General features: G+C 38.1%; 1 protein-coding gene across 1 annotated transcript in view; it reads left to right on the top strand.

Annotated features, from left to right (window-relative positions):
• The window catches only part of LOC140336023 (contactin-associated protein-like 5), a 221,896-nt gene that overhangs the window by 119,386 nt on the left and 74,548 nt on the right, over positions 1-27,962 (top strand). The window contains exons 8-11 of the mRNA XM_072419077.1: positions 1,779-2,043; positions 7,181-7,330; positions 9,970-10,141; positions 23,657-23,763. Of these exons, the coding sequence (XP_072275178.1) occupies positions 1,779-2,043; positions 7,181-7,330; positions 9,970-10,141; positions 23,657-23,763 (694 nt within the window). The remainder of the gene's footprint in view (positions 1-1,778; positions 2,044-7,180; positions 7,331-9,969; positions 10,142-23,656; positions 23,764-27,962) is intronic.

Below are 27,962 nucleotides of genomic sequence, written 5' to 3'. Positions count from 1 at the left end.
TATAATATTTTTTATGTACATGTAGGGACTCAGACTAACTGTCTACTGTACAGCATCTATATACAATATATTTTTGTTAATTGTCTATATTATAATAAATGTATTACTCCCTTTCCTATTGCCTATTTTTTCTTCTGCAAATCAAAGTTAGGATAATGAGGGACTTTTTGGTAAAAGAACTTATCCAGGATAGTTGTGAAGGAACAGGGGTTGCAGATGTTTTCATTGATACTGGACCACCAAAGGGCTGGTAGGGGACCTCTCATGGCCATTGTTGGGTTTATCACTGTTGTACACAGACAATACTAATGTTAAGGTGAGACTCTGATGCAAAGGTGGGTGACTGATATGTAATAGGGACTGTAATGTAAAGGTGGGGACATTGATGTGAATCACTGTAAAAGGGGAAGCTGTGATGAAGAGAGGGCCTCTGATGTGAAAGGAGGGATCAAGATGTGAATATAGGAGCTCTGATGTATAAGGGAAATCCATATTTAACGGGAGAAACTCTAACATGAAGGGGGCCCTGATATAAAAGGTCCAATGTAAATAGGCAGTCTTTTTGTTAAAGTGGGCTGCTGACCTGTGGAAGCTAGTCCTAAATAGTGAAAGCCTTGTTAAAAATTAGCACTGGGGCCAATAAATATCCAGCCAGAAGACCATTATTAGTAGCTGAAGCAAAAGAGGGGCCTGGGTCCATATTCCACATTATGACCCATAGATCTATAGCTAGGCTACTGAGTAGTTGCATGTATATTCCATTACCCTCAGGATCCATGTAATGCTCATTTCACTTTTAAAGTGGATGGAAACTTGCAAGCCAAAATGTTACACATTTTCTTTCTTGGAGCTCTTGCTGGTAGCAACACTGCAAATTGCAGGCAAACAATGCATAGCCACTTTTACCATTGTTTTCAGCTGGCTGTGTGCAATTGGTCATTTTCAAGTTGGGTTGCTTGATAAGTTGCCCATTGCCCAACTGTTGTCTGCCAGTGCACAGGGCTGGCAGACAACACTGATGTTAATTGCAAGGCATCAAATTACTGCCAGCAAGGAACTAAAACTGTTTTAAGGGGACATGAAACCAAATATGCCAATAGGTTCAGGGTTGTATTTTGGAATAGATTTCAAAAGCCAGCCAAAACCATCTTAATTTTACCTTCTTTAAAATGGTGGACTGGTGGACCAAAATCTCCCAATTCTCTCAAAAATTTGGGAAAATAAACTCACTTCCACTTACCAATTTGAATATCTCCCGATTCATATTCCCTTATAAAATACCATCATACAAATAAGAAACAGCAACTTAGACTGTGCATAACCAATCAAAAATGACTTTGCCTAAACTTTTTAGAACTAGCTCACAACGTTTTCTTACTGAATATATGATCTGGTTTTCTTTTAGAGATATTCCTATGCAGAAGTGCCTAGCCAACAAAGCCCTTAGGCGTAAAATACATTGCTGTAAATCCTCTGACTTGTGTATTTTTCATAAGCAAGTGTCAATCACGAGAGCTGCATTCACATTTTGTGTTTTGCAAACTCTTTACCTAGAGGTAATGGGCATGCAAACCGCTAATAGATCAACGGGGGACTTTCCTGTAAAAATACATCTTCTGCACTTGGAGTGTGCACATCTCCTGAGTATCTTCTGCCGAATTTGGAAATTTCAGGGCTCGTCTGAGGAATTCTCTTTGTGGTTCATTAAAAGTTGCACTGGTGAGATAGTTTACATTGGCCTTCAGTGATAATCTTTTCTATTTCTTTGTTTCCTCCAGGGTAATATTACATTTTCCTGCTCCGAGCCCCACATTGTTCCCATCACCTTTACAAGTCCCAGCACCAGCTTTCTCTTACTGCCTGGCACCCCACAGATGGACGATTTGGCAGTCAGTTTCCAGTTTCGGACGTGGAATAGTGACGGTCTGTTGTTGTCCACCAAACTGTCTGGGGATTCCGGAGTGCTCCTGCTTCAGCTGTATTCTGGGAAATTGCTGCTGATGATTCAGAAGGAGATGGTTAACATACTACCTATAACTGCAGGTAATGTTGTCAAGGTCAAAAGTAGATTTAAATCTTGCCTCCAGCCTTCTCCTCATTACATCTGCCTTTTAGCCTTCCCTTGAGCGAATCTTCTCTCCAGCCTTTCCTTCCATAGGCTAGTCCACTAGCCTTCCTTTGATTAAATCTTTCTCTTTCTTATAAAAATCTGCCCTCCGGACTTTCTTTCATTTAATCTGTCCTTCAGGCTTCCCTTGAATAAATCTGCCCCCTTCTCATCAATATATCTGTTTTTTAAATTTCCCTTCATTAAATGTGCTGTAGCTTTCTTTTGAATAAATCTGCCCTTCTGATTCCTCTAAATTAAATCTGCCCTCTGGCCATACCTTCATTAAATCTGCCCTTTAACCTTTCCTCCAGCCTTCTCTTGATTAAATCTGCCCCTTCTCATCATGAAATCTGCCCTCTGGCCTTTTTTGTTATTAAGTCTGTCCAACAATGGGTAGGGGACCTCATCATGGTCATTGTTGGGTTTATCACTGTTGTACATAGACAATACTGATGTGAAGGTGAGACTCAGAGGCAAAAGTCGGTGACTGATATGTAATAACGACAACGACTCCTCCAAAATGACACCCACCCATTAAGGCATTTGGTATTTGCATATATCTAACCACCTGATTACATCTGAGGGCTCCTGCACCCTGCTGAACCACAACCCCCCCCCCCCCCCCACACAACACAACATCAATGATCAGCCTGCATTGAAAAGAAAGGTGCACAGATCCCGTGATGACATCATTGTGTCTGCAAAAAAATATGTAATTAAAATGGAAAAGTTTTGCTTAAAATGTCATTAGCATGCCGATTAAGGAGTGAGAGAGAAACCAGAGAAGGCCAAGTATATGCAGATTAAACTTGAAAGTAGAACAAAACTATTTCATAATGTACTGGGATGCAATGAGCAAAGTCATAGAGCCCTTTTATTGGATGTGATGGGTTGTCTTCATTGCAAAGAAAAGAGCAGGGATTTTTTTTAAAAAAATGATTGGTTAGCAAAGTTTCACCCATTTAACTAATTCACTTCCACTAGGCATCTCCAGCATTCATTATAACAGCAGTGAGTTTTCTTTTGTAATTATATTGCCATATATCACCAGGGGGACGCTGTGTTTCTTCTATTGCAAACGAGGCAGGACCGTGTAATTACTAGATACATACCACATGTTCCTGCTTAGCAGCCAGATTCGGGATGTAACTTTACCTGCCTTTCTCTGTATCCCCAGGACAGAAGCAGGTAAAATCAATGAGGTTTGCTAAGATTCTTTGCAGTTTATATAATTGGCCTGAGGAGGATTGATTTTACTGCCTTGACTAAAATAGCTGAAAGGTAATACTGTACTTCTCTGTTTATTAGTGAAGGGTAGAGATTAGTGAATCTGCCCAGGTTCAGCTCATGAACAGATTAGAAAATCTTGCTTGAAATTTACAAATTAGTGAAAGCCACCGGGAGAAGGCTGAGTGGCTCTTTTTATTAATTTCTGTCCTTTTGTATTGCTGCTGTCAATGAAAAGGCATGGAAAGCCAAGCATTGCTCTGAACCAATAGGATTATGTACAATTATGGATAAGTACAAATTCCATCCCTTGGTTGGTTTAATATGAACTAACCACTAATTCTGAAAATCCATCCTGTTTGTGAAGAGCAAAAGGTAGAATTCCCATTGGCTGGAGGTTGTCAGGGAAAGAACTGAATTGTGTTTTTTGAGTGCAGTCCCCTACAACATAACTCCGTCCGGAAGAAGAAGGGAAAGGAAAGAAAGGTAATTAGGTGTTCTACATGCAATCATTTTGACAAAGAACAAAACTCCAAGAGACATATTGCAAAACCTCTGGGAGACATAGGTCCTGATTTATTAAAGCTCTCCAACACTAGATAGACTATCAATGGAGAACCTGGGTAATCCAGCAAGCCTGGAATATATTCCTTTAAAGCATTTGCTATTATTTAACAAATGTTTTCAATCCTGGATCAGCCAGGTTCACCCATGATAATCTATCTTCTTGTTCTTTAGGAGCTTTGATAAATCAGGCCCTAGGTCTCTTGTTAGCACTGAAGCAATACAGCAAAACGAATTGACTTCTTGTGCTTTATCTGAGATGTGAAAGGGGATGCCATGTCAAATCTTAGTACCTCGGGCCCTTTCAGACCCACGGTGTGAAGTGGCTGAGAGCTCCTATCTACATAGCAAACTGCCTTATGGGCAACAAGATTTACACATTTTAAAGCCACAACCATGCAGCCAAAGGCACTATAATCTTCTACAATTGCATGCTAAAAGGTATCCCTACCTCTCCCATTTACATGAAGGTTGGGACCACAAATTGCCCTGTGGCTGACAACTGCAGCCCACCACAGGTTTTAATGACCTTTACATTGCTCAATTTTTGAAAAAGCTGTATTTTATGATTTACTCATAAAGGTCTTCAAGAAACCAATGATTTGTAAACCAGTCATAGTTCATCAAGGTAGAGCTCCTATTTATGATAAAATTGGGAAGCATTAAAACCTTTTTGATTTTTTGATTGGGTAATATTTCCTCAATTCCTCTACTGAGCATAATGATCATTAACTCACCAATGGGAACACAAATTTTGCAAAGAGTGAAATACCTGGACCTGTTCCTTTCTTTTTTCTTGTTGGGGCGAATTAACCATGCTTCCTGTTCCAGTTATAGGCATTATTGGGAAGGTGGATGAAGAAAAATCTTCCCAGTGTAGAACCACATAGCAACTGAATTCTCTGCATAGGATTTAACCCTATTGCCATTCTGTCCAAATCTGAAAAAAGTTTAGCTGAAGTTACAAAGTCAATACTTTTCTGATACTAGTTATTCAGATCTGTTGATTTGAACTTTCAGAACCTCCTGATGTAATTAAATAAATATTTTTACGTCCATAATAAGAGGGGAAGATATAAAGCTTGTGAAGTTTAGAGATGCCTCTGGTTCTCTTGTTCCTCTTAGATATAGACGATCTTCGGAGGTTAAATAAGCCTTTCACAAAAAAGAACATTTCAAAACCTCTGCAGGCCTGTTATTATCTGTGAACAGTTGACATCTCTGTTGTACGTGGCGTCTTCGGTGAACAGCTTTTAATGTCCAGGTGTTATTCTGGATATTGACAAACTCGGCAGGAGCCTCACATTAATTGCATCTGTGGTAATAGGCTTTGAATCAGAAGAAAATGCAAAAGATATGAAGGAGGACAATTCTGATATCTGTAAAGAGACACGAGGAAAAACATGTGAGGCTATTACTGGTGAGAAAAATAAGAAGTTAATCTTCAGACGATGTAACTCTGCAACTGTAAAATAATCACTGAAAACTTAAACAGGTTTTCTGGCCCATGGCAGAATTAATGGGATGGTCCATTTGATACAAGATAGTTTGGAAGAAGGGAGATGCTGTTGAGCTGAGCCACAAACTTGGATCAAAAACTCTTCTTTCCCAATGCTGAATTAGAATGCCATAAAGCTATTTCAATGGTACCTCAAGCAGAATCATACTCATTGGTGAGTGGTGATCTTCTGCTATAATTGGAAATTATGCACAGCATACTTGGTTATTACAGCACAGACCTACCTGTTTGTCTAATCGTGTCATTGGCATGTTGAAGGAAGCCACCATTGTTAGCTGTCAACTATATAGCTGACTTTTGGGTCCACAGTGGCAGGGGGCTTCCACCTTTGCACACATGTGTCATGTAGTATAGGGGTAAAATAAAAATCCATTTTTAGTAAAATAAATAGTGCAAGTGTCCTTTGTTAATGAGCTCTACCTCCTGGTAATAGTTTTGGCTTGATATATTAAAACCCTCAAAGACTGGTGAAAAAAGGGTTTAATGGGAAAACTTTGGTGGTCCAGCAAACTTAAACTGGACCTGGTCCAGGTTTAAAAATAATTACCAACATTTGACCAAGGACACGTTTTGTGCAGGTAGCATGTGCTGGGTAGGACCTGTTGGATCCTTGCTAGGAGCTGACATAAGGACATAAATGCAAAGTGTACCACTGCACAAGAGCCCAGGACATTCCTCAGCAAACCACAGGATCTCCAAGTCAGTTTGTCATGAAAGCCCTATGTCTGCTTCATGGGACCCACCATTGGATGTCCACTACTGGTCCCAACCACCCCTTTTCTGTTTATACAGGTTATGTACAGCACAATGATGATAACACTATACCTTTTACAAAGTATTAACTGGATTTGTTAGGGCTTTTGTAGTACATGAAGTGGCTGTATATCCTTTATGGCCCAGAGTTCAGGTTTAAAGCAGATTTATGATTCATTAATGTGTAGCTAGGCACGTTATTCTACACCAATATAGCAAAAATTTGCCACCCTACCCCTTCATCACTGACAGTTCCTAAACCTCCATAGCTGCTCTATACAAAAGCATGGCCATTCTCCGCGCAATTTTTATGGCCCAGCACCTTTTCTCCTTGATGATTAGGTAACATTGAAGATTATGCACATTGGAGTTGATCCGTCCTAACATCTGATTCCATTGACGCTGAGGGTGTACAAAGCACTGTGCATACCCTACAGGGGAAGTACACAAGAAAAATATTATAGGAGAGAAAATATTTTTTGGGGGTAAAGATATTTAAAGCCTCTTATGCCAAAAATCTTAACAATTCTTCTATTCCCCTTTTTCTGTTTTATGTCACACTTTCAATTTTAAGGTAATCTAACTTAACAATATTTTTACCTGTAATGTTTCAGTAATTTTTATTTAACGTTTTTGTCCCAGCATGATCTGTTAATAAATCAGTAAAATGTCAAAGTAATTTGCAAATACTTAACTGAGAAAAATATTCATACAAGCAACACGTGTCTCTCCAGCAATATTCAGGTAACAGTAAAAAAGTAAAAAGTAAGAGAAGAGGTTATTTGAGGACAACTTTAACAAGCTAATTGCTGATGAGAATATTTTATCCCTGAGCTTTTACTTTGAGATGGACGTAATACATGCTGATCAATGACCATGCTCACCTCTCATGTCTTCTTTGCAGAAAAGACTCGATTTCTTTGTCATGTTGCAGCTCCATTTTGCAAATTTTCTTTTCAATCATTAAAGCTTTTGCTGCAGGAAAGATTCCTTTTTTCATTTTCCAGGAAGCGGTTTAAATGATGGTTTATGGCACACAGTCGCAATTAATGCCAGAAGACATCGCATCTCCCTAACTCTAGACAACGGGGCTACGTCACCTGTCCATGTCACCATGCCGCTGCAGATTTCCACAGGACATCGATATTTTTTTGGAGGTGAGCTCAGTCTTATGCAATCCTAATATGCTGAAAAGAAACATTTTCAATTGTTACATTTTTAAAAAATTCTAAAAGGAATTATACAATATACACACAGTTTTGGGCAGGTTTAAAAAAAATTCTGTAAACTAAGAATTCCTTCACAAATAGAAACGTATTAGATTATTTTATAAATTATGCAAATTCTTAGAAGAAGAATTAAAATGAAATCAATATTTGGTGTGACAGGTAGGACGTTCCAAACACCTTGGAGTACTAACGACAGATTTTCTGGGGATTTCGGCTGCCTTAAACCCTTCTGTTTCTTCTTGCAACCCAAGACACACTGAATGATGTTGGGATCAGGGCTCTGTGAGGGACATATCATCACTTCCAGGACTTCCTGTTCTTATGTTTCCATGCGTAGTTGAGTTGCTTGGCCGTGATTCCATGTTGGAGGCATGTTGGCTGCAATTCTTCCATTAGTCCCTCATCTAAACTGACTTCTCCTAATAGTAGGTTGGTGTAACTGATTTCGAAGGGAGGAAAGAATGATGTCTCTTTCATCTGTTGTGCTAACTTTCCTTGGCCAACCATTACTTCTACATTCCTCAGCATTGCCTGTTTCTTTGTGCTTCTTCAAAAGAGCTTGAACAGCACATCTTGGATTCCCAATCTGTTTTGAAATCCTTCTCAGAACTTGCTGATGTAGTATACCAACCTTGTGTCTTGTTGCTTCGCTCCGTCTTGCCATGGTGCATGATCTGTGACAATCTCAACTTGGCAGCAGAGTTTGGCTGTTCCTCACTCAATTTTTATTTCCTCCTACACAGCTGTTTTTGTTTGAGTCAATGACTGGGTGACAACCTACTTATGAAATGATGATCATTAGCACATGTTTGGTATAATTGGTTAATCATACAGCTGACTATGATCCTGCAAAATCCCTGATCCCAAGTATATCTAGAAAAATTGATGCTGGTTTGAAGGCAAAGATTGTTCACACCAAATATTGATTTGATTTAGATTTTTTTTTTCTTCTGTTAGTTTACTTTACGTTTTGTAAATTGATAAGAACAAGCAATTACAATTTATATTTGTGAAACAATCCTCACTTTGCAGCATTTTTTCACACCTGCCTGGTTTGTTCATTATTGTATATCTCTACCCAAGCCTTAATATTTTACATAGAGGCTTCTGAATCATCAGAATACATGTTTATATTAAACAATATAACAATGTATTATAACAGTGTTTCTATTGAACCCTAAGTTAAAGATCTTCCAGAGAACAGAGGTGCTGACCTTTACTTCATGCTATTAAGTGAGATGTTTACTATTGCTATGTAACTTTTATTTGATTTAGAGGCTCAGCATTTCTGTTCACCACAGCTCTGAGCTATAATTTTGCATGCAATGTGTTAATGCAGTCCACTTGAGGTGTTGAGGTAATTTGGGTATAGATTTCTCCTGGCTACTTCTGCTATCCTTGCATGTATGCACTGTAAGCGCTTTGACATCATATAGCTACCAAATCTAAATAGCATATAGGGCCTGATTTTTTTAAAGCTCTACAAGGCTCGAGAGGATACGCTTTCATCAGTGAAGCTGGGTGATGGAACCTGGAATGGATCTGCCCCAGGATTCAAAACATATGCTAACAAATAGCAAATTATTTTGAAGAAATCCATTTCAGGTTTGCTGGATCACCCAACTTCCTTGATGAAAGTGTATCGTCTCCAGCCTTGGAGAGTTTTAATAAATCGGGTTATTTCAAATGCCAATTCATTACATTAATACTCTGCCATGAAGGTGCCTTAATTTGCTGCCCTATGTTGTGCCCTTGTCACATGCATTTGGAACAGAGACTTCAAAGTCTTCTGCAGTTTAAGAAGTTTTCACAGTTTTTTGTCAAGCTTTGCACTCAGGAGGCCCTTTTTGTAAAGCAAACTAAAATTTAAAAAGGTAAATTGGAGAAAAATACATTTGAATGCTTGATAGGTAGCTAACCAGCCAGCTGAAGCAGTTTGTATGGCAGGCTGACAACACTGCTGTAAATTCCAAGGCAGTGTTTTCAGCCCAAAATGGTAAATGCATAAACAACAAAATGAGACACAAGTGGAGCCTAGCACGTAGGTAGTCATTTCTTCACTCCCTACAGATTCTCTAAACTAATAGTGTAGGAAGGGAGTGGGATGAGGTTGTATGACCCCAAAACTTTTGACACTTTTATCATTAAAAAATATTGTTTAGGCACATATAGTATATAAGTATATAAGCCATTTATAATATTGTAAGCATGATGTATATTGGAAAGGAAGGCTATGCATAATAAAATGTCTCACTGTATACATATATAGTGTGAAGTGCAAAGGTCTCTCAAATAGAGTCTCATAATGAAATGTGAATATTTTATGTGTGACCCGCGATGAACTGATAAAAAGCAGACAATAGGAATCCAGCCTGTTTTTCTATTACGTACTGTGCCACAGAACTCAGATCTCATAACCTGGGATTTTATGAAAAGCTTATGTAATAAAAAAACATCAGAAATACTGAGACCTCGGGGTCATCCATCAATAATGCTCATAAAAAAGTAAATGCATTATGCGAAATTATGAATCTGATTAGACGCTGATTCTGTCTCCTACCAAACAGGCTGCCCGGATCATCCAGCCACCTCGTCCTGTATAAATCCAATTTCTTCATTCCAAGGATGTATGAGACTCATCTTTATTGATAATCAACCCAAAGACCTCATCTTGGTTCAGCGAGGCGTCCTGGGGAATTTCAGTGACTTGCAGATTGATACGTGTGGCATAAAAGACAGGTAATGGTATTTTTGTCTTTGAAGGTGACTGTAAATATTCTCCAATGTGCACAGGGTCTTCTACTAGAAATCCACCTAGATAGGTAAAAGATTGATTTCAAGATAAGGACGCAAAACATTTAAATATTCTCAAACCATCTCAACTGGTAGGTTTACATTCCAAGAAGTGAAGCAGCTGCCCATGGTTGATTATATTCCTCTGGACTTGAACTTGTGGATGGAACATGCTGGGAAACACAAGCTCTGTATTAGTAGATTGTATTATATAGCTGTATGGTTGTCCTGCCCAACAATCAGATTATGCTGGAGGTGCAGTTAGCCATTTCCAGTACAATCATTTAATAATCACTGCCAGTATGGTCGGCGTCTAGCAATCGAATAATATTGTTGGTAGGTGTTCTATCTGCAGAATGTAATAGAAGTGCAGTGTTATCATGTCATACTAGTAATAAGGTCTTGCTGTAACCAGCCATATTGGGTAGTGTTCTATATATAAAATGTATAATGTATTACATTATGAGGGTCAACATACCCAACAGGTCGGTCAACATACCCAACATCCTGGCAGGTCTATCGGTCTTGTTGGAGGTGTAATGTTCCAGATAGAGTGTACTAGAATTGTTTCATGATCACAACCAACGGATGGTCACGTTGGAGGTGTAGTATCCTATACAGGTAGTCCCCGGGTTACATACAAGATAGGGACTGTAGGTTTTTTTAAGTAAGTTTTTGTAAGTTGATTTTATATGTAAGTCTGAGGTACATTATTTTAATAAATGCAATTAGGACAGATGTTTGTCTTAACAAATTATTAGGCAGCGTGGTGTCAGTTACTGTATAAAATCCTCACTGTGAGCTAATCACAAACAAAGCAAAAAAAAAAATTATGGAACCTAAACATTCTATAACTTCTGAAGCAAGCTCTGCTTTCATAAGCAAAAAGAAACAACTGCAGAGTTTGTCTTGGTCATTTAAGAATTACAAGAGCTTACAAAAGAGCTCCGATTTAGCTATGTTTGGCAAAAACTATTTCTTCTGCAAGTCATGCAAACTCCCCCCCCCCCCCTCTAAGCTTCCATACTGCACACGAGGGAGCAGGGAAGCTCGTCATCTAGATGTTGTCTGTATGTCGGATGTCCTTAACCCGGGGACTACCTGTATATGGAGGTTAATAGAATTGTACTATAAAAATGTCCAGTGATCAGCCATGTTGAGTACTGTTCTATATATTGTATAAACTATAATTGAACACTACACCACTTGACACCCTCATAATGCAATTCTATGTATAGATTGATAAAATTGAATTATGATGGTGTTTAGAATTCAGCCATGTTGGAGTGTAGTTTTCTGTATATAGGGGGCAATATAATTGTATGATGATGGTGTATAGTGGTTGGCCATGTTGGGGGTGTAGTTTTCTACATTAGAGTGTAATAGAATTGTATTATGATGGTGTCCAATGGTTGTTCATGTTGGAGATGTAGTGTTCTATGTATGGAGTGTGCTACAATTGTATTGGTCAGCTATTTAATGTACAGCGCTGCGTAATATGTTGGCGCTATATAAATCCTGTTTAATAATGTTGGAGGTGTAATTATGCATGGAATGTAATAAACTTTTGTTACTATCACAGGGTCAGGTCTTGTTGAATATGTAGGGTTTTATGTGTTATCCCAGCAACTTATATATATATAATTGTCCTAACGAACACCTTGGATTTGTTTCCAACAATACCAGAGGATAAGGAAGACTTGGTTATCTGTTAGCACCCCGACTATTGTAATAACCACATCTCTTTCACACGAGACATTCTGCCGGTCACTGTTGCAAGCTGTTTTAATGAAAGGGGTTTATAGAATGAACAAACCAACAGCGAGCAGTAAAAGAGGACAAACAGAGGAGGAATTTCAATGGGTTTTGTTTGGCTGTTCCTTTTCCAACGTTAGAAGCGAATGCAGATTTAAAAGGCTCCGTGTTTGCTGTTGAATCAATGCAGAATTGGAACAAATGTTGACAAATGATTTCCCAGAGTGTTTAAATAGAACACAATTATATCTGTCTCTGGACTGATTTGGAACAAGTTTGTGAATGGAACATAATTACTTATTTTGTGAATTTATGGCACAATTCTGAATAGACATCTGATTGGACAATTTATGTGAATTACTAGAGAGGGAAAAAATGTTTTTTTGTTCAAAGGAAAAGAAAAGGAATAAAGCAGCCATTTGTCCTCTGACATTATTCAACTCCAATAACCGTTGCCTATTTATTATAACCTGTTTTTGTGGTATCTAAATTTACCTTGTTGGTGGTACCATTATTTAGTATAAAGTTTGGTTCTGGGATACAAACTTGTGTCATATTGGGGGTCTATTTATCATTGAGAACAGGATATGACCTTCACTGTTTTTGATTTATCAAAATGCTCCCTGGGTAAGAAGCTTCTGAAAACAGAGATGTGGGGTCCTTTATTATCTCTAAAGTGGCAATCAGAAACTCTATATGCCAGAAAGGCAGAACTAGTGATCAACAAGTGGCAAAACTTTTAAAGTTGAAATAAACAAAATTAAAAACTGTGATCAAGGACAGGAGAAGTCCCATCTCTAGTAAAATACCCTTTCCTATCTGATCACAATTTTTTAATTGCACCTGTTCCATCATGAGTGACACCATTTTCTTCTTGCTTTTGGTCTTTGGCCACCTTGATTGGCCGGGTTGAATTGATGTAACTCCCATGAGTCCTTGCATCTGCATGGGAAGCCTGGATGTGCCCCATACCCCAGCATCCTATGAAAAAAAATGTTTTTGATGGCAATCAGGCAGGTAAGAATGTTTTTTGCAGAAGGGACCCAAGTTCTCCCACGATAGTGTAACTTCTGTAGTCTAGGAAAGCATTTTTAAATAAACATATAGCCTCACATACATGAAAGCTGTATTACATGCCATATTATCTTTATTTCTGTCCATCCAGTCCTGAAATGTAAATTATTTTGCCACCTAGTACAGCTCGGTCTGACTTGATTTTCCTCTGGTGTAGTTAAGAAACACTAACAGGTCTTGTCCCTCCTCTAACCTGTGATTTGATTTCTCATTTTATCAGTATGCTTTTTGTTAGTAAATGAGCTTTGCAGTACATGTGATTGTCTCCTTGTCCTTTTTCCTCTCTCAAGCTAAGCCCTGCTGTATAGGGACTGCACAAGAACGATTTTATGATTCAGAGCTGAATTTCTGTCTTTTATATATGTACTCTATTTATAAAACAGGAAATCAGACATTCCCACAAACATTCCCTTGTGGGAATCTTCTAGGTCCATGTATTTCAATGGAAGTAATTCATTCCCATCAGGGAATATTCTAAGGAATGCCAGATTCCCTGTATTACAAATATAGCCTGTAGTGTGAATACATATCTGTCTATATCAGCCTTATCATCCTCTGAATGGATGACAATGCTGACTGCATGCTTCTATATTTTTGACAGCATTTTTTGCTCCGTCATGCATGTGCCTCTATTGGGACCACAGGGTACCATGCCGACGCATTTTCTTGCAAAGTCCTGTTGGGAGCCTGCCCTAAAGTTTTCTAAGTCATGAGTACTTTTACCTGCTATGGGCATAATCTGCAGAATCCTCCCAACCACACACCTGGCATAGTGAAGAGGGTGATAGAGGTATTGTAAAGTGGCCACATGACCACCCATTAAAGCTCAGAAAAAATTTAGGAAATAAAGTTTTTTTCCCTTCTTTGCAGCCTGCTTGAAAAAAAAAAACAAATAACTTAAGATACCTTAATGGTCCGTTAAATCTAAAACAGTGTTAAGCTTTCATAACACATCTTTTGGTTACAATAATAAGAAGGTTAACAGAATGGGTCAACAGGCAGCTTAATTCCTTACCATTAATCTGAAATTTTTAAGTGGCCGCAGCTACTTTAGGAGTCAGCTCACTGATTTTCTGCCTGATGCATTTTCCATTAAATCAGTGGAAACAAATCATAAGGAATAGGCAAATCAAAGGCCTGCCAATAAGCATTGATGCATGTTGATGTCTTCTGCTGTGTGTTTCTAATGCATGGTGCAATGCACTTATATTGATGTGCGCCATGACTAATGCATACACATTATTGAACTGATATGCTGGAGTTTAAGATAATTAAATGAACCTATTATCACATTTTCAACATTATGCTAAAGATGTTTTATGTGGTCCAGGATTGAAAACATTTGTCAGCATAATTGCTGGATCACCCCGGTTCTCCTATAATAGACTATCTTCTCCAGTCTTGGTGAGCTTTAGTAAATCAGACCCATCATGTGCAAGCAAAACTCATTATCTTTTACATTTCTTTGTGATTTAGTATTTTTGCAAAATGAATGATTACCACATTCACAAGTTTATTTAGGGTTCACCCTAGTATGTCTATGCTTATACTCCTTTAATTTTTTCCTGATGAAGCACATTTGCAAAATGCATTGGTACAATATTAGCAATCATAGCTAAGAAATCAGTTTAACCCATGATAATCTTGCTTCTGAACTTTGACTGCAATTGGTGATGTGTTAATGTATATAATTAGATTGTTTCTGACATGTTTAGTAAGAGAATTTCCCAAAAAGTTTACTTTTGATCTGTAGATCTGTATATACATATTTGATGTTTTTCATGCCAACTGTAAGGCTCTGCAGTCCCCCAATCTAATGGTGCATTTCCTATGGCAAGTAGGAATGAGCGAACGAGCGAGATTGTAAGCAAAAACGTCCGGTGTAAATTCGCCAAATGAGATGAGAATTTTATTTAAAAAAAATTGCAGGCTGTGGTGATCAATGAATGGAGCCACGGCTGTATTCATTGATCAGCTCAGTGTGCGATCTCCGGCACTAGTGGTTAAATGGAGACTTGTCCCCATTAAACCTCTAGTGCCTGGGGATCGCACACAGCATGAATGAATGCAGCCCTGGAAATCCTCCTGTACTGATTTTCTGGAACTTCCAATGGGTTCGCAAAATCAGTTCACCAAAATTTTGTGGACCAATCGGAAGTTTGAGGAAATTTTTGCGAGAAAGCCGAAGGCTCATCCCTAATGGCAAGCCCCTGCTCAGAGGGGAATGTAGAGGCGCAGTTCCAACACATGGTTGGTCCCAGGACTTGGTGCACAAGGGATGGCGTTTGGGAAGGACTGACAGGGGACCAGGAAACCAAAGATAATGCAGTACCAAGGATCCAGCGATGGTAAGTTCAGAATACAGGGCCAGAGATCCTACACAGGTAATCAGTCCACCAGACAAGGTATTTATTGGCAAAGAAAGAGCAGAGTCGGTGTCGGTGCCTATGAAATCATACTCCAGCAGCAGGTCAGCCTAGGTTAACGCTACAACATGCACTGGGGACTGGGAGCAAAAAGGCAATAAAGTTCCAGCAGCCAATAACAAAACAGGGTTGAGATCAGAGACTAATCTGCTCCTAAATCCCCTTCAGCTGTTCACAGCCTCAAAGTGTATGCTGAGGATGCTGAGAAGGTACATCTCAGGCTGCACAGCTAAAGGAAAGGGGCACATGCTACTATTTCTATGTTCTTCTCACTGATGAACATGACATTGCTGGACAGAATAAATACTGAGGTAGTGCACAGCACGAGATCACTGGCCCAATAAGTGTCCAAAAACTAACAACCATAAAACCCTACTTTGTTACCAGACCTAAATTTATAATTTGGATCTTTTTGTATTGTTCCATTATAATTGGGGTTGTTTGTAATTCTTCTTATCTAGAAAGTTAACTTTTAAAATGTGATATTTTTTAAAAGATAATTATTCTATTTTCCTTCTTAAAAAACATTTTCATCACACTAGTCCTAAACTCTAATTTGTAATTTAATATTTTACAAATATTTTACTAAAACTCTTCTTTATCCAGATTTCATGTTTCTCAGATTTGAGATGCAAGGAATCATAGGCATTTATTCTCAGAATTGTTTAGTAAAATCCATGTCTGTGGCTTCAAATTGCCCAGTCTAGTAGTGGAAATGTCATATTATGCATCAGTGTGATGTCTTACCTGCTTGATAAATACACGGAGGCTCCAGTAATAATCCTCGGATAGGCCTGCACTCAGCAGAAAGCCGGCACCTTGGGTATTTTTTCAAAAACGCAATAAATTCTTGCAGTTAAAGGATTTGGTGCTGGTTCAGTGAGATTCGATTTTTGATCCTCAGCGTGTTCTGAACTTTATCAAAGGAACAGGTACACAGGAAAGCAAAGATTAACCTAATTACACCTCGTGTGTTGTTATTTTTTCTGTTTTAAAGAGATTTAAAATCCCTCTTCAGGAGCTAAGAGTTTCCAAATAACATATCTTGCTCCAAGACTGCATTTACAGCAAAATCATATAGTTGCTGCTATAATGTTATAGTGCATTAGTGCTCCTGCTTAGGTGTTTATTTTAGCTTTACAACAAAGAGAAAACTTTTTTTTTATTGACTTACTGTATTAATCATTTTTAAAAGCTAATCTCCAGGAATAAGTAATTATTGTCATTGCAATGATGTCACTTTTTCCCAAAAGTTGGCGTTAGGGTTGTTTGGATGGGACTGGTGATTCAGGAAGCAGAAAGAGAAAGTTGCACAACACAGGTTTGAAAATGAACATCCAAAACACCAAGTAAAGTGCTATGTGCAAATCTGGCGGCTATGGATTATCCAGATTAATGTGCAATTAAAGGGTAATCTGGTAAACTTTTTTTTTATTTAGGGCAGAGAATACAATTGTTCAGTGCTGGCTAAACTACGGAATTACCGCACATTGCCATGGCTACACACCTTTCCTATGTACAGTACGATACATTGCAGTGCCATTCATTGTAAATGGGACTCTAACGCACCTTACAGATTGTAAATGGCCACAGAACACCCCAGTGCAGCACATCATCATTGATGAAAAGGGTAATGTGCATTTTCAACCTAATTGTGGTGTTTTGCCCAATTCATAGTAAGGAGGCTGAACTAAAGAAATGCACGTCAATGTGTGTCATAACATAGAATAATGCATTGCAATGGACCACTTAATAATGTGAATGGGCCCTAAATCCCAAATTGCATTAAGGGAGATTTTTTTTTCTATTTATTTTCTTTAAACACAGCAGGAAGTGTTTCTCCTAAAAAGTTTCCAGTAGAACATTGGATAACATGGTATTTCCATTAGACAAATTCTTCCAAATATGTTCTAATGAAAAATATTTTTTTAATTTACTTCTCAGAATTTTAGACCTTATGACAATAGACATCCCAACATGAATAATCCCACCCATGTGACCACAGGAAGCAACGGAAGCTTGACAGATAGTGTGACCCATACCACTCGATCCAAAAAAAAATGCCTTATACTTTACACCATTATTTTTATTTTCTATAGCTGTATCATGCACTCTGCATTATATTAAGGTGTTTCATTATCACCAGATATCATTTCACATATAACAAGGAGTACAGTGATACCTTCCTCCATATGTTCAATGTAATAATGCTTTAGTTATACATTGCTCAATATATATATTTTAAGAAAAATAGATAACAATCATCTGAATCTCTTTTCTGATAAATTGAAAATGGGTTTCATCAACTACCCCACAGGGATCAATAGACATCTGCTGGTGACTCAATGATCTAAAATGGGAAAATGGGATTATCTGATGTATATAAAAAGAGATTGTCAGCTACTTAGCATATTAGGTTACATGCACAAACTAGATGATTATCGACCAAGACTAAGATCATGATCATCTCAAACGAAGTGTGCCCCCTTCTCCTGGTGGATCAATGAATGACGGAGCAGAGATGATCGCTGTTCTTTCCTATAGATCTCCTTTTACTTGTCCTTAAAACAGAACAGTGCTTCTGGAATTAATCAGGAAAGATCTAATGACATCAATCATAACATATGTACAAAAGCCTTAACCAAAGATTTATCCAATTCTCTTTCTGATTTCTGGAAAAATAAGGTTCCAATAGAATTATTACTTTTTATTTGTTTATAGGTGTTTCTTCTACATGATAGTGGGAAGGCAGTTTAAAGCAGAACTTTCTCTTAACTTTACCTGTAAAAAGCCCTCGAATCAATCCCCAAACTAAGACCAGTAAGTCCCATGCTGTTTCGGCTTCCCTCTTCCTTCGGGTGCTTGCTGTTCCATTCAGCGCCTCCATCTTCTTTCTTACAGATTCTTCTTCGCATCACCCAAACTAGCACTGCGCAGACGCAAGATAGATTGACAGGTCCTACTCCAAATGTAAAAAAAAAAAACTGTCAATCTCACTGCGCATGCAAGAGATTGATCACCATTTTTTGTTTACATTAGAGGAAATCCCCTTGATGACGGGCATACTTAATCTCGAGCATGGGCAAAAGGAAGAGCCAACAGCCTACTGGGATATGTGACATAAGTATCCCAGGAGGGTGCAGGTTTCCAATCTTTACTCTTCAGTCTTTTCTGCTTAAGTGGTACAGAGGAAAAGTAATGTAACCTACCCAAAAAAAAAACATTTAAAAATATTTTTTTTCTAATATATAAAAGGAATAGCCACTTTTCTATAAAATATTACAATGTCATGATAAGTCAAGAAACATGCAGGACAAACAGTGGCATTCTCTGCCATTTAGTTTGTTGTCAGTCATCATTTAATGCTGATGTGTTTCCCCTGATGTGCTGAAATCATAAGCATTTCAAAAGTTGAGCAACGCGTCCATTTGATATCTTTAGTAAACATTTCACCCCAAAGCAAAAAGCACCACAAGGAAATTTGCGCTGACATTCTGCAGCAACTTGAGGTGGAGCCGAACCTTTTTCATAAAGGCATCACTTGTGAGGAAACCCGGATCTTCCAGTATGATCCTGAAACAAAACCACAGTCACTGGAAACACCTTCATCACCAAGAATCAAAAAAGTCCAAATTCACAGCCAGGCTCATCGTATCGGCATGAAGGGCGCCATTTTGTCAGAATGGGTTCTAGAAGGCACAAAAGTGACCCAACATTAATTTAAGGAAGTTTTGACAAAGCTAGGAGAAAGAAACAAGAAAAGATGGCAGAAAAGAAAAATGCTTTTGCTCAATACATACAGTAAATAAATAAATATCAGGAATCTTGAAACAACTGACAGAAACTGATCTCCTCCACACCTTTCAGCAGACAAGCATTAGAATTGTCATAGAAATAAATAAAAGTCAGTTATCATATCAGTCTCATTATTTCATAGACATACCTTGTATGTTTGTCTGATCTAAATGTAGAATTCAAGTAGGCATTAACTTCTTTTTTGTTTGCAGATTTTCAGAAATAACCTGAAAGAATACATTTAAAAAGAAACTTAAGGTTAATACATTAAAAAAATGGTTTTAACAAGAGGTATTTTTTGGTCTTTTTCCTGAAATGGTTTATATTTTGTCCTCAGTGGAGCCGGCTCTCTGCATCTTCATGTGGATACTTTTCAGACCACTGTTGGAGTATTTCTAAACTCTAAATCAAAACGTTCTTCCAGACAGATGTATCTTTTCCAATCACTCTATAAAATTGTGCCTGAAATGGTCCTGTGCGGATGGCAAATTGATGACCCAGGAAACTTGGATACTGACGGGGGTTCTATTTCTGCCTTTGGGAAATGATGGTAATAAAACTATTTATGTAAGAAAAAGAATCATGTTTTACAGGTTATAAAAACAATACAAACATATTTGCTATTTATATATCAATTCTTTTCTGTTTGCTCAAAGATTAAATAAAAATGAGTAGACACAGCAACTGACATGCATAGAAAAGAGACCTTGGGCTACATTAAACATTTTTATTTTTATTTCCTTAACCTTGCCCTCTAGTTTCATTTTAAAATAGTCATATAGTTTTTTTTTGAATGGCAGCAATATTTGCATGAGAGCTGAATGTTTTTGAGGCATGTAGATGGTGACAGATTCTATTTATTGATCAGATATTTAAACTGGAAATAAAATAAAAAATATGACCAGGCCAGTCATTTTGTCTTTTCCTTTCTGCAATAAAATAACCTTACCTGTCCTGATCGTAATTCAGGTTTTAAATAAACTCACCTATCCAATTGTGGGTGCTGCCATCCACTTTCTTCTTGTCTTCCTGGTTTTATTCATCTGTATTGGCTGGGTTGGGATGGCCTGCATGGGACTTAATTCAGTGCTGGTAGCCCCAGGGGATGCCAGGATGCGCCGGGGATCCTAGTGTTTAATTTGTTTTTTTTTTTAGAATGGGACAACAATCAGGCATATAGGTATGTTTTTTTGCAGAAGGAACATCAAAACTTAATTCCACTTTAATATGTAGTTTCCTGTGCTGAGAACAAGACATTTCAATACTGCTTCTCTCTACCCAATAATCAGACTGCAACATTGTAATTGTGAAGCAAATCAAAAGGTGAGTGGATGAAACTATAGGCCAATCTCTATCAGGCATGTGTATCACAACTACAAACTGCAGAGATAGCAGGAATTACATTTCTGATGGAAGGTCCACAATAAATGTGGCCACATCACTTTTTCCATTAATCTTGACCATTTCTCCAACCCTGGACCTCTTTGGCTGTAGTCTACCTTTGCCCTCCAGAAGTAGCTGTGCAATCAGGCATGACCAGGCATTTTTTATGGTGTACAAGGTATCAATACCTACCTAACAGTTAACTATAAAACTTACAAATGAATGAACAGAAACTTTTTCTCAGGCCTTGTGAAGGATCATTGAGCTTCCCTCCTTAATGAAATCCACAGGGAAGGTATGTTTGATCACCCTCTATGAAGATCACAGCCACATCGTTTTTATAGCTGTACCTCAGTACTGTCCTGACCCCTTGTTACATTTTTGCCTGAACACTGTCTGCTCGGACCTCAGCGTTTGGGGAAATTAAATTCCAGCTAAACTAGGTCTTCCAAATAACCCGCTCCATAGAGGAATCCTAGAAAAAAAACTGGCCACCCTCCATGTTTCTTCTCACCTGTGCCACCACGATCATGAATACTGGAAAACAATTCAGCTAACTAGATGATATTAATGTTCGCTTAACAGTGGAGAATCTTGTTTGCCACTACTGGTTATATTGACATGTGTCTAGTGGTTAACATAGGCACCAATGGGCCCCTGTGCAGAACTGGCTTAGGCTCCCTTGCCAAACTGACTTGGGGCCTCTTTGAGGGCTCCTGTTTGCTGAGAATGGCCAAGAAACTCCCTATGTCTGCCCCTGCATGCATCAGCATAGAGTTTGTTCACATATAGAGAAGGAGACAGTTATAAAGTCACTTCAACACAGGAAACAGTTGTATTTATGTATTACATTTTTACAATTTGACAATTTGTGACCAAAACGCTTCAGAATTGCTGACTGCACAACATTACAATTCATAAACTCCAGAAAGCCAAGCAGCTGCCCAAAGACTAATTAATTAGTTTTATGTACAAACAATAATCAGTGGAAGTCTTCAGCAATTAGCCCTGTAATTTTCATTCTAGAAATTGATGATCACTCATTAATGTACATTATTATATACCTCATGGCCCATTATCTGGTTAATAAAAACCGCAGCATCGTTCTATTGTCATTAAAATCATCACAGACCAATTGATTTTGATATAGTTTAGGAAGTCTGTGGCTGGAAAGTCCACATTCAACATTGGCATTAAAACTTTAGAGGAACCCTAGGCTGCAGCATGGCACCAAAGATGCTGCTTCCTATGAAATTTTTACTTTTGGGTAAAAGCCAAATATTCTATTAAGGTGGACATGCCATTAAAACTCATACTTCACAAATTACATAGTTAGTCTAGTTGAAAAAAAAAGACTTAAGTCCATTAGGTTCAACCACTAGGGAATTAGTCATATCCCAGATAAAACTTTAAAGACATAGTTGATCCAGGGAAAGGCAACAAAAAAAAAACCTGGGTCAATATGCTTAAACAGGAGAAAACATTCCTTCCTGATCCTGTAAGGCAATTGGATGTTCTCTGGATGTTGCCTTTACATTAAAACTTTAATACCCAGTCATATTTTGTTCTTTTAAAAAAGCACCCAGCTTTTTATTAAAGCAACTAATAAATTGCTTCCTCAGGGAGCCGATTCCACATTTTCACCGACTTTACAGTGAAGAATCTCTTCCCTATCCGAAGATTAAATGTATTTTCCTCCAGATGCAAAGAGCGCCCCTTGTCCTTTGTAATGACCTTACAGAAAATAATTGGGAGAGTTCCCTATGAACCATTTATTTATTTATACAGGGTGATAATATCCCCCCTTAAACGTCTTTTCTCAAGGGAGAATAGATTCAGTTCAGCTAATCTCTTCTCATAGCTGAGCTCCTCCATTCCTTTTATAAGTGTAACCGTCTTGTTCTAATTCCATAATTAAAGTTTCTAGGTTAAGTTGACTCTGCAACTTGAAGTTGCAACAAATGCCAATTTATGTTTCTGACATTTATCAAACCATGAAGAAGGTGCTTGGTTTACAACAGCATTATACAAGTCCATTATACATTATCAAGTCTTTAACAAGTCCAGTTGAATATGACCATCACAGTAATGTGAGCTGTGGATATAGTAATTACAGAAGGTGCTCCCTGAAGACATGAAAGTTATTTCAAGGGGTTTCCCCATGTTAAAAAAACTGAGAAACACCCATTTATTTGGGATGGTATCCACATACTTCCCCCCTAAAGTTTATCTATCTCATATCCCTCTGTCTTACTAGCAATGCCATTATATTATGATGTATCTTATCTTGCCTGTCTGTCTTTAATGTACTTTTTTCTGATTTACACATTTTTCCCTTTCACTATTTCGTATAAATCAAGTTGTCATTTTTTTTTATTTTTTTTATTTTCTTCCTTGTAGGTTGACTTTTTTTCAATGAGCTTATAAAGCCTCCCAGTGATCTCTTTCTGACACCTTTATCATTATTCTACAGTAACAGATTACAATACCCCCATTATTATCTTCATATATTTATACATACTGTAGTAGTGTAGTGTAGCAGTGCTGTATAAACTCATTGCATTGGTCATTTTTGTATTTTTGCTTACTGCATTATAATTAATAGTCATAATTTCCAGCTCACAGATGTCTTCAGAAGTTTTACTGCTAAAATGCATGTATTCAGACATTTAGTGATCCTTTTGTTATGCAGATTTAAAAAAAAATATAGAAAAAAGTTTAAACCTTTAATGGGTTTTCTTTTTAGTTTGATATTACAATAAAAAAAAAATGAGTTTGTAATTGAGTGTAAAGCGAGCCTCTTTGGTGAGAGCGGTTGACTTTTGTTTAGTAACTTTCTGTATCTATATCATCAATTTCAAGAGTATCTAGCATTTGAAATTATTGATTTGCTCAGATCCCTTTCAGTCTCTCCACAGCTAATTAACTGTCAGCCTCATTTGGAAAGTCGTTTTTGCATTCAGTCGCTCTCAGCTGCTTCTCGGTGACACTCACAAACCAGACTCTGTGGACTTTTTGTTTCCAACAGATGCCTGCCAAATTACTGCGAACACGGAGGAGCGTGCTCACAGACTTGGAGCGCCTTTCATTGCGACTGCGGGGACACTGGCTACGCCGACGCCACTTGCCATAGCTGTAAGTATGTTTTATTAGTCCCAGTAAAGGTGTATCCTAAAAGCAGCCAAGGTCTCTAGTTTAGCAATTGTCCACCACCCTCTTCCATCTGTTCCCTTGTCAGAGCACCAACCAAATGAAAAAAGATCACCTGCTAGATTCTATGCAGCCCTGGCAAACTGAAGATCTGCGGAACTGTCTCATAAGCCATCTCTGCACAATTGCCAAATAAACTTTGTTTGAAATGAATAAATGGACCACTAACATACGGTGGAAAGAAATGCCTTTTTGAAAAATTGCTTACACGATGGGCTAAGGGCCAGAGTCACAAAAGTTTTATCCGCTGCCATTGCAGTTGAACTCCCCCCTTTTCTATTAATATTATCTTGAGTGGTCAAAATGTAATCTGTTGCTTTACAAAGACCATAGTTATTTCACTAACTGTTCTTTAAAGGGATTAACAATGCAATATCTCTGCCATAGCCATATGATATCACAATAGTCCAAAGCCAATTAACCTAGTTGCATGTTTTTGGGATGGGGAGGAAACTGGAGTGCCCAAAGAAAACTCACACAAACATTGGGGAGAATGACCTAACTCCTTGCAGATCTTGGCTAAGATTCGAACCTGGGACCTAGTGCTGCAAAGGCAAGCATGTTAGCGTCTGAGCCACCTTTCTGCCACATCATATACACCCTGCCCACCATCAGCACATTATATACTCCCCCCTCCCTATGCAACATATACAACCCCTTTTGACCATTAGCACAGTGTTTACATCCTTCTTCAATGACAAAAACACACCATTCTTTCACCGCAAGAACAGTATACACAACCAACACAGTATCAACTACCCATCCCACCCTATTGAAAAAAGCACAGGTGTAAAACAAAATAAGTTATGTGTTTCACCAGGTTTAAAAAACAATTATTTTTTTTATATTTCTCCATGATTGTTGAATTTTTGAAATGAAGACAAATGCAAAAGTCAATATTTCCTACTAATTTGCCTTATGCATTATGTCTTATAATAGATTCTTTACTTTTACCTATAACACATGTATCAACAACTAGGAATTCTATAAATGCAGTGTGACTTTCACAAGCAATAAATATAGAATTGTGGTTAGTAAACCTTCCTGAAACTAAACAGAATTCTAAACACAAACAATGAAGTGTTACCCAATTATATTGCACCATTTAGTAACAGCGAGGAGGACAGCATGGAAGGTAGGTAAGGAGGTGGTTAGAGTTGGTGGTGCTGATGGATTTTTAGCCCCCAGATATGAAATCACAATCAGAATGGAAAACTTTAACTTTTCCACCTTTTTTATAGTTGCCACTTAGAGCTATATTAAAAATAAACTTCCTATAGAAAGAATCTTAACCTAGTGCCATTGCCAAATGCTTAGCTCCGGTGAATTTTAGCTATAAAGGCTATTTATTTATTTTACACCAAGCTATTTATAGACATTTATTAATTGTTACTGGAAATGTATATATCGGGGAGATGTACAGACCTTCACAATGAAGATATAACATCTGACTTTAGACCTATTTAGTCACCACTTGCTCATTTCTGAGCAAAAATCAAAAAAGGAGCCACAACCATAACGTTGGTCCTTTGAGCATTGACATTATGCTTTTAAAAAAAATCAACACATATTTACACTCCCATTATCAATGGAAAAGTGGTAAGCATTTTCATGGCTAGTGGTCATTAGGGGACAGGGCCACCCATGACACTGTGAGAACATTCTCATTGACTGATGTTGTTAGAAGTGGTACCTAGCCCTGATGACCACCAGCCTACAAAAATGCTCACTGTAATTTTCATTAACTGGCTTTGTCACTAACAATTATATCAGTGGAGAGCGTTTGTACACATCAAGCACCAGCTTCCATTTCGTGTGCATTCAAGGGCACAGAAATATAGTTCATCTTACCAACAACCACTGGCACTATAAATTTTGGTTTGGACAGATAATGGCCTCTACATGGCCAAACATTGTTCAGACCAAACAAATGCACATTTAAGCAACACTAGTACTAGAATTTCAACACCGTTTTAAGAAATTTCTTATTTGTTCCACTTGTCCCCTGTTATTATTATTATTACACAAGATTTATATAGCTCCGACGCAGTACTTTACAAAATACTTGGTCATGTCACCAGCTGTCCCTCGAAGGGGCTCACAATTTATTGTCTCTACCACAGTCATATTTCTTTAGTACATACTAAAGTCAATCTTGGGGGGAAGATGATTAACCTAACTGCATGTTTTTTGGAATGTGGGAGGACCTGGAGTACCCAGAGGAAACCCATGCAAACACGGGGAGAACCTGCAAACTCCATGCAGATCAGAGCACTGGCTAGGATTCGAACCTGGGACCTAGGGCAGAGGGCAGAATGCCTGTTGCGGTTACCTTATCATAAAATGTGTCCATGTTAACTAACAGTAGGCCCTAAGTGCATCATCAGTGAAAAAGGGGGAGAGTTTTTTCATGGTTGGTGGTCATTGGGGGACAGGACCACACAAGACATCAGCAACCAATAGTGCCAACACTGCATGAAGGTTCTCAGGGGTAATACCAGACCCTGATGACTACCAGCCTATGAAAATTCTCACTTTGATTTAATTACCAACAGACTTACAGCCTATTCTTTACTAACAATGAAGCAACAGTGAGCAATTGTACACAGCAGGCACCAGCTTTCAATTTGTGTGCATTCAAGGGCTGCTAAATGTAGTCCTACTTGCCAACCAAGCACATGGCACCATAAAACTGTGGCTTCCACCAGATATTGTCCCTTGCATGGTCAGACATCGTTGATTCCAGGTGTTCAAGCAACACTAATATTTAAAAACCAAAAAAAAGTGTTGATGGAGATCTTAAAGCGAATGCTAGATGGGATGGAGGGAAGGGGATGGAGATGAAACCCATTGTTGGGCTTTGAAGTAGATATAAATCTCAGCTGAATAACATTTATTCTAATAAAAATTGGCATTTTTCAAATAAAATAACTGATTCCCCTTTTTATTCATTGTTACTTCTCATTTCTTCTTATATCAAATCGCAGGGCACAAATCACAGGGCATAAGCACACTAAGAGACAAGAACATGCTGGTGTTTTTGTTTATTTTTTTAGGTGAAAAGAGGTTAAAAAAACTTAGCAGCGACTTGTGTCGAAAAATGACATTTCTGAAAATTGGAATGTACGGTTAACATTTACTGGACTCAACAGACTGGAAAACATATAATGTGGCATTTTGTCAGTCTCTACTCAGTAATACACCCCATGGGCTGAACTCACAGCCTCCTAATGATTATTGAAGTCATTTAGCAGTCTTTCTGTTTTTATGTTAGTTTTTTTTTCTGTGTTCTTCCTTGACAAACCAGTCAGGCTCAGGATTATTCCAATGCCAGCTTATGTCCACTAAATGTTTTATATTTCCACAGACTGTCAATCACTGAACATAATTACATTTAGCAAAGAAACAATAACTGCTTATTGTGGAGTGTAACAATATTTGGTGGTCATGCTTACAGAGGTTTTGTTAGGACTGAGTCACACAATGGGCCTGACTTCTTAAAGGTATGCAAGGCTGGAGAAGATGGACTTTCATATTAGTACCTGGTTGGTCCAGCAAACCTGAAATGGATTTCCTAAATATTATTTATTATTTGTTGGCAAATATTTTCAATCCTAGAGCTTTAAGAAATCAGGGCTGCTGCTTTGTTATGGTGCTAACAAATCTAGCTGGCACTCCCTGCAAATGGTCTCCCATCTGAGTTTACCTTAGGAGCAAGTGCTTGCTCCCCAAATATTGGGACCCCTACTAGGAAAAAAGTGAGTTTTTGGTTGGTTCAGCTGGTGTGGTTCCATCTGCAGTTCTGCCTTTTAACCAATGTGAGTGCTTCATGTATAGAGATGGGCACTTGCGTTTCCCCCTCCTAATTCACAAAATACAAGACTAAGTGTAAATTGCATTGGAGAAACAACACCAATGTTGGATTATTTTTCTGCTTTTCATTCCAAACAAACACCATCTTTGTTCAGACGTCACCCAGGGCCACCATCTACATCCTATATTAAGTTGCCGGCTTAGAGATGACACCATCATGTAAATTCTGATGCCTGTTCAGTTCTTGGCTGTGTTCAAAAGTTTTCTCACATATATAATAAAAAAGCTAGCTTTCATTTTCTGTATCAGGA

Source organism: Pyxicephalus adspersus, chromosome 7 (genome assembly GCF_032062135.1).
Source record: "Pyxicephalus adspersus chromosome 7, UCB_Pads_2.0, whole genome shotgun sequence".
Classification (NCBI taxonomy): domain Eukaryota; kingdom Metazoa; phylum Chordata; class Amphibia; order Anura; family Pyxicephalidae; genus Pyxicephalus; species Pyxicephalus adspersus.
This window is presented reverse-complemented; position numbering and strand designations above follow the sequence as displayed.